The sequence below is a fragment of the Nicotiana attenuata genome, chromosome 8 (genome assembly GCF_001879085.1).
Source record: "Nicotiana attenuata strain UT chromosome 8, NIATTr2, whole genome shotgun sequence".
NCBI classification, from domain to species: Eukaryota; Viridiplantae; Streptophyta; class Magnoliopsida; order Solanales; family Solanaceae; genus Nicotiana; species Nicotiana attenuata.
In genome coordinates, this window is record NC_031996.1 from 40,654,168 (window position 1) to 40,667,368 (window position 13,201).

The following is a 13,201-nucleotide window of genomic DNA, read 5'->3' on the forward strand; positions in this document are numbered from 1 at the left end:
TACATTCGCACTTTGTGCAATCTGCGGTACTTGTGCTCCTGCCACTTCTTTTCCTTTACAGGAAGCAAAATTTTCTTTTTCATTTTCACCTTGTACCTTCTTATCATCTAGTTGAGAAACAGACTTAGCAACTTTAAGAGGAGAAACATAAATTCCCTCATCCACACTTGAATATAAAATAATATTTTTATCTGAATCATTTTCTTGTATATCAGCCCTCATCCACACTTTGGAATATAAGATATATTTTTATCAGAATTATTTTTTGTATATCAGCAGAAACAGATTGTTCAGCAGGGGTGCGATCAACAGTAGGTTCAGGATAATTTGATATACTTGACTGAGACAAAATATTAAAATTAGGGCACGAATCCACAGAATTCCTCTTTCGTTTACTAATATATAATTTTCCCTGCTTCAAAAAAAGCAAAAAAGAAATGGAGAGATTATTACAACTAAAAAACATAATGAAATGAAGTAAATTATACATATCCAGTATAATTTACTAGACAAAATAGTATACAGATGCTAGTTTTCCAGTATAATATACTGGACAACAAGCTTAAACACGTTAGAATTCCTGTAAAATATACAGGAATCAAACAAACTCAACCATAATATAATAATCATCCAGTATAAAATATTGGAAAGCAAAGATTCACAGGACAATAAAAAAAAGTACTATTAATCATTCAAAAAATAAATAACAACTAAATTTTTTTTAGTCTAAACAGAATTCATCCAGTATAATATACTGGACAACAAGCTTACACAGCGTAGATATCCTGTAAAATATACATGAATCAAACAAAACTGAACTATAATATAATAATCATCCAGTATAACATACTGGAAACCAAACAAACTCAAATATTTTTTTCAAGAGCCTAATTAAAAAAAAAACAGACAAATTATAACTCAAAAAAGGAATTGACAAATAAAATAAAATTCTAGTCTAAAAAGAACTAATCTAGTATAACATACTAGAGAAAATACTTAGACACAGGAAACAACAAAACTGTGCACACTAACCTGCTGAATCTTTTCACTAATTTCATGAACAACAAGAGGTGCTTTTTCTTTCAATTTCCTTTCAACTCCTTCAACATTATCTTTACTTTCTTGGATGCACATTTCAGAAAGACTTGCCAAACCAGTCTCAGATTCTCTTTCCTTTGCTCCAGATGCTGCATTCACATTTACTATAGGAATACCTTGTTCTACTTCAGGTGAATCCAAAATTATATTTCCTTTTTCAATATCGCGAAAAATGGCTTCAACATCTGTACCTCCTGTTGCAGCATTTGTTTCACTTCCCTGAGAAAATAGATTTCTCTTATAATATAAACATTTAACACATATTGGACAATCAAGCTTAAATACGACACACTTCCATTAAAAGATACTGAAATCAAACAAAACTCAAGTATTTTTTTGAAGAGCATAATTAAAAAAAACAGACAAATTATAACTCAAAAAAGGAATTGGCAAATAAAACAAAATTCTAGTCTAAACAGAACTAATCCAATATAACATACTAGAGAAAAAACTTAGACACAGGAAACAACAAAACTCCGCACACTAACCTGCTGAATCTTTTCAATAATTTCATCAACAGCAAGAGGTGCTTTTCCTTTCAACTCCCTTTCATCTCCTTCAAAATTATCTTTACTTTCTTGGATGCACATTTCAGAAAGACTTGCCAAACCAGTCTCGCGTTCTCTTTCCTTTGTTCCAGATGCTTCATTCACATTAACTATAGGAATAACTTGTTCCACTTCAGGTGAATCCAAAATTATATTTCCTTTTTCAACATCTGTACCTCCTGTTATACCTCCTGTTACACCATCTGTTACACTTCCCTGAGAGACTGCAATTATGTTACTTTGCAGAATATTTTGACTAGACTGTGGTGACCATCTTTCTGTCGGATCACTTATTTTTCTAATTAGAGAATCAATATCACTACCAGCTGTAAGATCAGCCTCATCTGGACCACAATTTGCTATTTCTTCATTACAAATAAGACCTTTCATTACATCTGCACCACTTGGTCCACCTTGATCACTGCATTTCTTATTTTGTGCATCTTTGAGCGATTCAATATCCATTGGTGGTATCTTTGATGACACAGCTCCACAATTTTCCTTATTATCTTGACTGCACTGTGGTGTTGAAATTGATATGTCCCATCAGCTATTTTTTGCCAGATAGCATCAACATCAGTACCAGTTGACTGACCATGATCAGGGGCACTACATTCCACTCTTACTTCATCACAAGGAATTTCCTCTGAATTTGCATCATTTGCTGCTTTTTCATTAGTAGTCTCTTCATCAAAACATCCAACACCTACTGCAGCTTCATGTGGGGCTGATTCAACATTCATGGCTGATGGAATTAATGATCCAGCTGTGGTATTTTGTAAAATCTTTTCACTGGAATGTGGTGTAGAAAGCTCTTGTTTCCCATCACCTGTTTTAACCATCAAACTTTCTGTACCTGCTGTCAGAACTGGTTCAATTGCATTACATTCTGGCCTTAATTCATTACAAGGATCTTGCAATAATATTCCAGTGCCTGGTACAGCTTCTCCATTAACTTGTGATGGATGAACTGAGTCAATATCCATAGCTAATGGTATTGAATCAACATGTGCTCGACCTTCATTGTCACTCTCCTTATTTGGTACCATTGAAATAGAAGGTCTTACATACTCAAACTCCTTATTGCACAGTTCATCTTGTTCCAGTAACTCACCATCTTCCTCTTTTTCATTCTGTTTGTCTCCCGACAAATTTGAAAAATCTCTATCACAATAATTATCTCCATCATAATTCTCTCCATCAGAATAATGTCTTTGGTCATTGATTTTCTGACTGCTTTCCTCATGCTTTTCATTACTTTCATCTTCCTCATGCTTTTCATTGCTTTCCTCATTGTCTTCAGTACTTTCATCTGCCTCGTGCTTTTGATTGCCTTTCACACTGCTTTCCTCATCTGCATTAATGAATACAATATATTATTATAGAAAAAAAATCAATAGTAAAATAAATTGCCAAACTAGTTAATTACCTTAACAGCGCTCTTAACATACTTCTTCAACTTTTTTCGATTATCTTTAATTTTTGTTTTCATCTTTATTTGAAATTTTTTTATTATCCTCACGTACAATCTCTTCAACTTTGTCAGATACCCTCTGAAAAGAAAAGAAAAATGGTAAGAATTAGAGAATCATAACGGTTAAACATTCTTATCGAGTGTAAAAATAATTCAATAAAGAGTAGAATATAATTTTGTAGAGTAAATTATTAGAACTAAAAAAACATAATGAAATGAAATATTAGACTTATCCAGTATATTATAGTGGACAAAACAGCCTACATCTGGCAGTCTTCCAGTATAATATACTGAATGAAATGAATTTAAAGGTGTAAAACTCCAGAAAAAATACTGGGATATAAAGAACTAAAATAATCAAAGGGTATATTATAAAACAAAAAGACAAATAATTATTCACAAGGTAACACACACTAGACTACCTGTAAATTATACTGGATGACATGAACCAGAAGAAATGAAAACTGACCAAGTATAACATACAGGAGGACAAGGTAACACACACTAGATTACCTGTAAATTATACTAGATGACATGAATCAGAAGGAATGAAAACTCATTCCTGTATAACATACCGGACAACAAAAACACACACTAGTCTACCTAATGAAATGCAAGACTAAATAAAATAGAAGGAACAACTACTTACATTGACAATGTCACTAACATTAACTTTTGATGAAGATTGGAGAAGATATGATTGATTCACCTTGAAAAGCTTATATTTCTATTAATTAAATAGAAATATAAATAGTTAGATAAAAACAAAATATATGAGCACAAGTATAAATTAAAAATTCACATACAATTAACTTACAGTTGTTTTCTTAAAGAAATCATCGCAAAGTGAGTCATATTTTGGACATCCAATGCTTGAGTAAGACAACATCCTTATTGGCCCCCGATCCTCATATATTGAATATTGACGGAAATCATTGAACACTTCCATAATCCATACATTAAACAAGAAGGGGAATCCAAGTGACGTATAAGATGCGATCCTACCAATAGGTTTGTCTTTCACAGATTCTGTTTTCAGAAGATGAGACAAATTGTCAATAAGTTCTTGAAAGCAGTAACTCCCCCATGGAAAAGAAGAACAAAGTTCTGGATCGTCTATGATTTTCATATTCCTTTCACTTATATTTCTTTTAATGTCTTTACCCAAAAAAACAGTTTCTAATATGTATATCTCAGCAAGCTTTACAGCATCTCACCACAGCCTCGACATCATCACATATATCATCTGTTGCACCATCACGGAGTCGAGAACGCTTTGTGATAAATTTATACAAATGTTCTACTTTCAAACCTTTTGGCACATCAGAGAAATACCGTTCTTCAAACGGTTATCTCTATCATCAACAAAACTAGAATCAGATGCCTCAATCTTCAATCCGGTTATAGAATGGAAATCATCTTCTGTAAAAGCTACGTCGTTATCAAAAACTCTAAAAACCATTTTGCTTTTATCCTTGTAAAAAACTTGAGAAAGCAACACAATGAGTCAACTTCCCAGAGTGACCCACGTCATCCAACTCTAAAAATTTCCCAAACACACCATTCTTTAACTGTTCCATTTGAGTTCCACACAAAAACTCTAAAATTGTTTTGTTAAATTTTCGATCACCTTTCCAATAACAATCAGCAGCAAACCACTTCTTAAGATCATAAAATCGATCTCCCTCCTAAAATCAAAATATAACACAGATAAGCAACATTTCATGTAATTTTAAGATAAAAACTTCAACATTTTAGAAATACGTACCTTCAATATCAAACTTGATGATTCCATTTCTATAAAATCATCAAAAAAAATATATTACAAATCAGATAATAAACACAATCAGAATCCCAGTATATATATGAGAAATAAATTATCAAAATAACTCATTCACTAAAATGAACAGAAGAACAGTCTATAGATTGCAGTCTTCCAGCATAATATACTGGATCAGACTAAAATACAAGATATGAAAATCGAAAAACAGCATAATAATCATGCGGTATAATATACTGGAGAAAAAAGCTTACACACAGGAGAAACCCTGTAAAATATACTGGACTTAAGAAATACTTGTCTATATTATAATATTCATTCAGTATAACATACTGGAAGCCAAACATTCATATGATAGATTTCCCCCTATAATATTCTATCCTAAACAGAACTCGTCCAATATAATATACTGGAGAAAAATATTACACACAGGTGGTGTCCTGTATATTATACTGGATTGAAACAAAACTCAACTATATGCTATCCCAAACTCAACTCCTCCAGTATAATATAATGGAAAAAAAGATTACACACACGTGATGTCCTGTATATTATACTGGATTGAAACAAAACTCAACTATATGCTAGACCAAACTCAACTCGTTCAGTATAATATAATGGAAAAAAAATTACACACAGGTGATATCCTATATATTATACTGGATTGAAACAAAACAAAATAATATATGCTAGAACAAAGTGATAAAATTATCATAAACAAAACAAAATAATGAACACAAAAAATAATTATTTAAACCCTAACGGTACGGTAAATCAAACTTAAACATAACGAAACAACAATAAGAACGTGAATCAAACACATTATTGTAAAAACAAAACTCACCCAGAGAATTTTGAAGAAAATTAGAGCTAAAACGATCAAGGATTCGAAAAAAAGTGCTCTGACGAAAGCCTCATGCGCTGCTGTGCAAACAAAGAGTAAAAAGTTACTAACGAGTATGTTAAAGCGTGCAAGGGCAATAATGTCATTTTACATTCTATTTTAAGTTAAAATGGCTAGAAATCAATGACATCACGGACGGTGGCTATTTTTCGATAGCCACCCGTAAAAGTGGCTAACTATTTTGACTTTTTTGACCCTAAAGTTCTTTGTCTGGGTCAATCGAGAGTCAAAAATTAAAGACCCCTCCAAAAAATTACGATTTTTTCTTTGATGAATATACTTCTAATAGGAATAACTCTTGAAATGATTCTCATTGGACAATCTAAAAGTTTAGACATGTATTATAAATAAGAAAAAAGATTACTAAAAATCTCACTACTTATTTATATCACCACAATTTATCGCCTATGCAGACCATACAACATCACAATTTTCTTAATCTTCTATCGTCTTATTCGATGAGTATATCTTTAGGTAAAACACTTAAAGGAAAATGCAGTCACATGACTTTGAAAAACATAAACCGAAAACAAAGTAGAGCAAGCCAAGCCTAGTGCCTAAGTAGTTGTATGGGGAATTTAGTCGAGCAGAAGGTTGGTGTCATAAGCAATGCCAGCCTTCCATTCATCAGGAAGAACATCGGCGAGCTGCACCCACTTGACCTCACCAGAGAGACTGAGTTGAACCCTGAATGTGAGTGATCCTTTTGGTGGATTTGGCATGTCCCATACTGCTCCATATGCCTTCCTCATCCCCCTCCATTCCTTGCAATCAGCCTGCACAATATTTATGGGTTAAGATTCTTAGTAATAATCAGTTCATATCTATTATTTATTGTAATTTTAATGAATTTTTATATTTATGTTTCACGTTGAAAATACTGGGTTTAAATAAACCAATGACGTAAAGCTGCATCTGGTCGTGGGCACACAAGACTTCTGTACTATAATTTATTTTTTTCAATTACTGATAAAGTGCTGATGTGGCAAGTAACATGCCATAAGTTTGCGCTGGAATCTTAGTAGGCGTTTGGACATAAGAATTGTAAAATTCCGAAAAATGAGGGAAAATAGTTTCAAGTGAAAATAGTATTTGAAATTTAGAGTTGTGTTTGGACATAAATTTCAGTTTGGGTTATTTTTGAAGTTCTGTGCGTGATTTGAGTGAAAATTTTGAAAAACAGTTTTTTGGAGTTTTTCAAATTTTCGAAAATTTCCAAAATGTATCTTCAAGTGAAAATTGAAAATTTTATGAACAAATGCTGATTTCGAAAAAAAGTAATTTTTTTTTGAGTAATTCATGCATAGTTTATTACTTTAATGTAACCAAAAAAATAAAATCTCGTGACATTACTATTACAGTGGATAAAGTTCAATAAATTATGCGGGACTACACCATATTCTATCATTAATACCAGGGGCGTATCCAGTGCATTAGTTACGGGTTCCCCTGAACCCAGTAACATTTGTCTAGATCCTGCGTTTGTATTGAAAATTCATTAAATGTATAAGAATATTTAGCTTGAAGACCAGTACGTTAATCCAGTTATTATTGTATATTAACTTGAAATTTCAGTAGGAACCTATAAACTTAAAATTCTGAATCCGCCTCTCCACTAATTTGGTTTAGAAGCAACCGGACATATATATATATGTAGGATGTAGGACTTACCTGCCAAACTTGGACAGCTTGAACGTCAAATGCACCACTTTGATAGATTGGGACAATGGCCAAATAGTTACAAAACCTACTGTTTTCATGAACTTTAAACATTAAATTGTAACCATAGTAACGGCAAGGAATCCTGCGATATTCAACGTCAACAACTCCATAGGCCAATAAATGATTAGTCATTCCTGGACTAGCCATTTCTGAATAGGCACGTACACTTAGTATAAAATCTGTATGGTCTCCTTCACCATAATCTGTCACTACTATTTTTGTACCCTCGTCTGTGCAATGACCTGGTATCTTGCACCTAACCTAAAGTTTGTAATTTACAGAAACAAAATTAAATTAAATGAAGAATATCAACATATATAGGAAACTAATAAAGTGCCAAAATAATATAGGAAATGATAATTTTGTTTCTTTTTGGTTCGTTTTTTAATATTTTTATGATTTCGTGGAATTAAAAAGACGTACAAAATAGTGTTCTGACGACCAGACTACAATTCCTATCTCGAAAAGATAGAAATTTGTGAGGGAAATAAAATTTATTTTTTATTTTTTTGTGCTTCTCTAATTATAAATGAGAATGCAATCATGCATGAACTAATCTTTTGAATCCAAATTTTAAATAAAAAATTCCGCCAAAAATAACAATTTTCCTTTTTACACCTCCTTTGATGGTTAAGTGGGTGTCATTTTCATCGCTTTCTAAAAGTTCAAGACAGAAAGGATTATGTTTAGCATATTTACTATAGTATATGACTAGCCAAAAGGCTAACTAAAAAACAAAGTGCAATTGATGGTTTTAATTACTCGTCGTTTCAAATTACATGAGATACTTTTTTTTTTAGTTTGTTCCAAAATAAATGACATATTTTTAAACTCGAAAATAATTCAACTTTAAACTCTTCATTTTATTCTTAATGAGAACCTTTTATAGCCACACAAATGTCATGGCCCCACAAAGCTTTTAAGACCACGAGTTTTAAAAATCTTCTCCTTTTTTTTTTAACTCTGTGCTAAGTTAAACTACTTTATCTAAATTGAAACGGAGGGAATAATTGCAAACGCATATGAAAGAAGACAAGTGGCATAAAAGGATGCATAATTTATACCTGGTAGCAAGCACCACAGCCAGTTCCATTTTTGTAGAGTCTAGAGACTCCACTCACTTTGCCATCATAAATTTTCCTCCCATATTCACCAAATCCACATGCTCCACCTGTTTTATTTTGTAACAACCACACTTTTAATTAACTTATAACCTTAATTAATTGTACCATATTATAAGTAAAATGCCGGATTATAGACATACAATACGAGTTATGGATTAATTGTACCATATTATAAGTAAAATGCCGGATTATAGACATACAATACGAGTTATGGAACTGTGAGCTCTTCTTCAAGCTATGAGCAACATGTATTTAACTTCCCATGCATCTTTTTCATGTATATATCCCCCGGATTAGTTATTTATCATCTATCCTATTTTTTTTAGCTTTATAAATATATGAATATGTTAGTAACATTTTGTTCTAACCCATTCTTAACCTGCCCAAATTCAACATAAAACACTCGATTGCTGGCGAAGCCAAGAATTTTGCAAAGGGTGTTCAAGATTTATATATATATCGATAAAATATAAGTTTTGACCTACATAAAAAGGGCAGCTCGGCTCACAAATCGTCCCGTATTCACACAGAGTCGTGAAAAGGGCTGCACCCCTAAAGGGTATATGATGTAGATAGCCTATTCTAACGTAAATATTAATAGCTGCTTCCATTGCTCGAACTCATGACTTGTAGGTCACAGGGAGACAATTACTTGACCTACATACATAGTATAATTTTCTATACACTGAGTGTAATTTTCTGATGAAGGGTGTTCAGTTGAACACTCTTCACTCTATGTGACTACGCCGCTGCATTTGCCCCGACTATATTTTAAAAAAAAAAAAAAACTATGCAAGTACAGATGATCAGGAGATAATGTTAAAAAAGAAATAGAATACATACTAGGGGTTCCATAGCAATCAGGGCTGCCATAATAGGTTGCTCTAGTGTAGATGGAATTGGCTTCTTCACAATAGCAAATTGCAGGATAAATCAGTGTCACTAGTAGAATAATGCAGTGGTTTTTGAGTGTTATTAAACTCATATCTAATGCTAAAGTTCAAACCTAATTAGACAAATATCCAAAAGGAATATCAATCAAGATTCTAAGTAAGAAGTGGGATGTGAAGTGATAAAATGAAAAGGCTATATATAGTTGAAGTTTTGAACTATTGAAAGCAGCCATCGAGGGTATTTTTAATTTTTTAATTTATTTATGTATTTTTTTTTCTACATGATTTATTCCACTAAGGAGTAGGGAATTGCAAGTGGAAGATGGGGTTAAGTACTTAGACTTGATACATTATTTTCTGTAGAAGAAGACATCTGTATTGACTCCAAAAGACCATTTCATAGTGCTTTACTCCAAATTAATGGCATGTGATATAATATGAAAAGTAACAAAAGGCATAATTTATACAAATAACTAGGTATATCTAATTATTTCGTACTAAACATTTATTTTCCAATTATTTAACTCATTGTGTACCTTTTAGCTACCACTTGTGCCTGCTGTTCTATTAGTGACAACAATAAATATCTTTACTTGCACTTCTAAGTTAAACAATTTAATGTCACTTTTCATCAGAGTCACATAGTTTTTTTTGTTGTTGTGGTAAATATGAATTTTATTTATCAAGGGAAAATATGAGCAAAACAAAGAAAAACCCAAAAACAAAACAATTACTTCTGTTAGATCATGTTTTAATGATGCAAATAATATACATGTGCAGGAAATCAAGTTCAAGAAGTAAAGAAGATTGCTCGAATGGTTCATGATGAACAAGGGAAGAAATCAATCAGCATGTGATCAACAAATCTGGATTGGTCTCGTAAATCTGGGCGCAATCTAATCAATGAATCAATCAGGAATAACAATTATTAGCTGAGTTGGAAAAAATAAAATGAGCCTTGGTCAAAGGCATGAATCATGGGCAGAATCACGGAAGACTAAAGGATACGAGNCTCTAGTGCTAGGTAAGCGCATTGTTCTTGATTGTGCCTTGTTTGACTCTCTTTTCCAATGTCATTGCTCCGGTTTCCCTACTCTCTTTAAAAATGTGTGGCCTGAGAATTTTGAAATTTCTTTTGACCAAGCCAAACAGTGCATTGTTGAGTGTCCCTCTGAAATTCTTCCAAACCAATTGGGCCCCAGTGATGTAAGTTTTGAAAATCGGGTTCTAGCCCATATTGTGGCAACCACTCTACTTCCCCGTACTGGTTCCTTTTCAACATTCTCTCAAAGGGATACATTCTTTGTCTACTGCCTCATCACCAAACTCAAACTCAAACCTTCCTCCTGGGTCATCAATTTCATGATAGAAAGTGCTGAAGATCCCACTAGTTTACACTATGGCATGGAAATCACTCATATTTTGGAAGCCCATCAAATTTCTCTATCCAACTATCCCTTCATTACTGTCTTCAAGTCCTATAATTCTAGAGCTTTTGCTAGTATAGGCTATGTGAGTATCAAGGGCTCCTGGGTTAAGAAAAGTGAGAGTGAAGCAAAGCAGGCCCCTATGGAAACTAAACCTTCATCAGCTGTTCCTCTTCCTACTCTTGTCAGTTCTGAGCTTAGTGAGAAGCTTAGCTCTATTGAATCCATACTCTCTGACATCAAGAATCTTCTTTCCGCCACTCAGTCATGGGTGACATTCATGCTATTTCAAAGGAAACAGGGTCTGACGTGTCAAAAATCAGAGTTCTTGTTCTCAGAGTAAGGGAGAATGCTGTCAAAGCCTTCACGGAGGTTCACGACAGGCTGGATGGTATGAGCGTCGCTGCAAATACTAGCTTCGAACAGTTAAAGGAGGCTATCTGCAACACCCTTACCTATTTCCTGCGCCGCTAGTATGGATGTTTTTCAAAACTATATTTTTTTGACAACTTGTGTTGGTGGTATTGTGGGTTGTGCCCTTGGATAATTCTGTTTTTTTGCTACTATGGGCTGGTTCACCAGCCGCTGGTTAATCTCTTTACCTTTTTTGCTATCTATGTTTCTAATCACTCTTTGCTGATGGCAAAAAGGGAGAGAAAAGGCCTATGCTATTTTATGTTATTTTGCCTATGTTATGTACAGGTACAAGTCGACTATGTGTCTATATGTGTATGTGTATAGGTCGACTGCACACATCTTATATGTGTATAGGTAGCATATATTGTATACTGTACAGGTACAAGTCGGTCCAAGTCGACTGCACACATTAAGGGGGAGAATCATGGACAGGTCAAGTCAACTGCATACATTGAGGGGGAGTCAAGCGTCCATACATTGAGGGGGAGTCAAGTCGACTAGTAAAACATAGGGAGGTCGACTGGTGTTTACTTTTTTACCTTATTATATTATTTTGCCATCATCAAAAAGGGGGAGATTGTTAGATCAAGTTTTAATGATGCAAATAATATACATGTGCAGGAAATCAAGTTCAAGAAGTAAAGAAGACTGCTCGAATGGTTCATGATGAACAAGGGAAGAAATCAATCAGCATGTGATCAGCAAATCTGGATTGGTCTCGTAAATCTGGGCGCAATCTAATCAATGAATCAATCAGCAATAACAATGATTAGCTGAGCTGGAAAAAATAAAATGAGCCTTGGTCAAAGGCACGAATCATGGGCAGAATCACGGAAGACTAAAGGATACGAGGAGATCTGGAAAGCGACCACATTTGGAAGATCCAACAATCAAGGAAAGTAATCAAGAGAAGCAACGGCTCATTCCTTATTCTTGGAAAGAATCAATTTTCTCCAAGGATCAAATCTCTTGGGTTGTCAAGCCTCTACCATCCATCAAAGTATTTATACACCCTTGTAAACCCTAGCTTAGACATACTTTGATCAAACCAAATCACTCTCTTTATCCTACTGCAAACAAGCATTGTAGTTCACTAAGATCTGTTGTGTAACAAGTCAGGGATAGAAAGAGAGCGCACAACTGGTGAGGCATTGTATCAAAAACGAGTGTTAGAGAAACTGAGCGATATACCCCACATCTGTACTCGGAAGAAACTAATTTACTGAAGAGAACTCCCTTACAACCCAAGGGGACTGGATTAGGATTCACATTGAATCCGAACCAGTATAAAAATTTCGGTATTTTTAATTCCTGCAATTATTCTCTGCATTTTACTTTCCATTACCATATCTGCTAAATTATCATATTCAGCCGACTAATTAAGTTTTAAGTCAACTTATAAGTAATTAATTTGAAGTATTTACAATTCACCCCCTGTACTTTCAACTTCTTGATAGGAAATTATTGCATATTCCTCAGGTCTTCATATAGTTATAACCAGCAGCTTCAAATGTCGTCCATTTTGCCTTCAGTAGCTTCCTCATCACCCAAGATGCATGTGCATGATTAATATCCCATAATTATTGTTTATTTTAAATCAGTAAATGTATAATGCCATTGTACCGACTTTTTTGAATTTTATATTGAATTTTCTTTAAAAAATATCTAGAAATATTTGGGATTATCTTGCGGGATATAGTATTTAATAGTATATGAAGTGCTCCATATTTATTAACCTTAAATAATGGGTCGTATGATCACTTTCTCATCAAGTGTTACTGAAATGCGTTAATCTCTTTGTTCTTCCATATTCA

The 13,201-nt window shown here is 33.6% G+C and overlaps 1 protein-coding gene across 1 annotated transcript; it reads right to left on the reverse strand.

The window, feature by feature from the left end:
- LOC109231318 (expansin-like B1) lies at positions 6,097-9,763 on the reverse strand. Its single transcript, XM_019396945.1, has 4 exons — positions 9,494-9,763; positions 8,591-8,697; positions 7,476-7,787; positions 6,097-6,580 (listed from the first exon to the last, which is right to left on the reverse strand). The coding sequence occupies exons 1-4, from the start codon at positions 9,633-9,635 to the stop codon at positions 6,383-6,385; spliced, it is 759 nt and encodes a 252-aa protein (XP_019252490.1). The 5' UTR covers positions 9,636-9,763; the 3' UTR covers positions 6,097-6,382.

Bases quoted from the DNA above. Each gene is read 5' to 3' on its own strand.
- LOC109231318 (XM_019396945.1), bottom strand. From the start codon at position 9,635: ATGAGTTTAATAACACTCAAAAACCACTGCATTATTCTACTAGTGACA. The intron at 8,698-9,493 runs GTATGTATTCTA...AAAATAAAACAG, and splicing joins TGATTGCTATGGAACCCCTA to GTGGAGCATGTGGATTTGGT. The intron at 6,581-7,475 runs GTAAGTCCTACA...AATATTGTGCAG, and splicing joins AAGCTGTCCAAGTTTGGCAG to GCTGATTGCAAGGAATGGAG.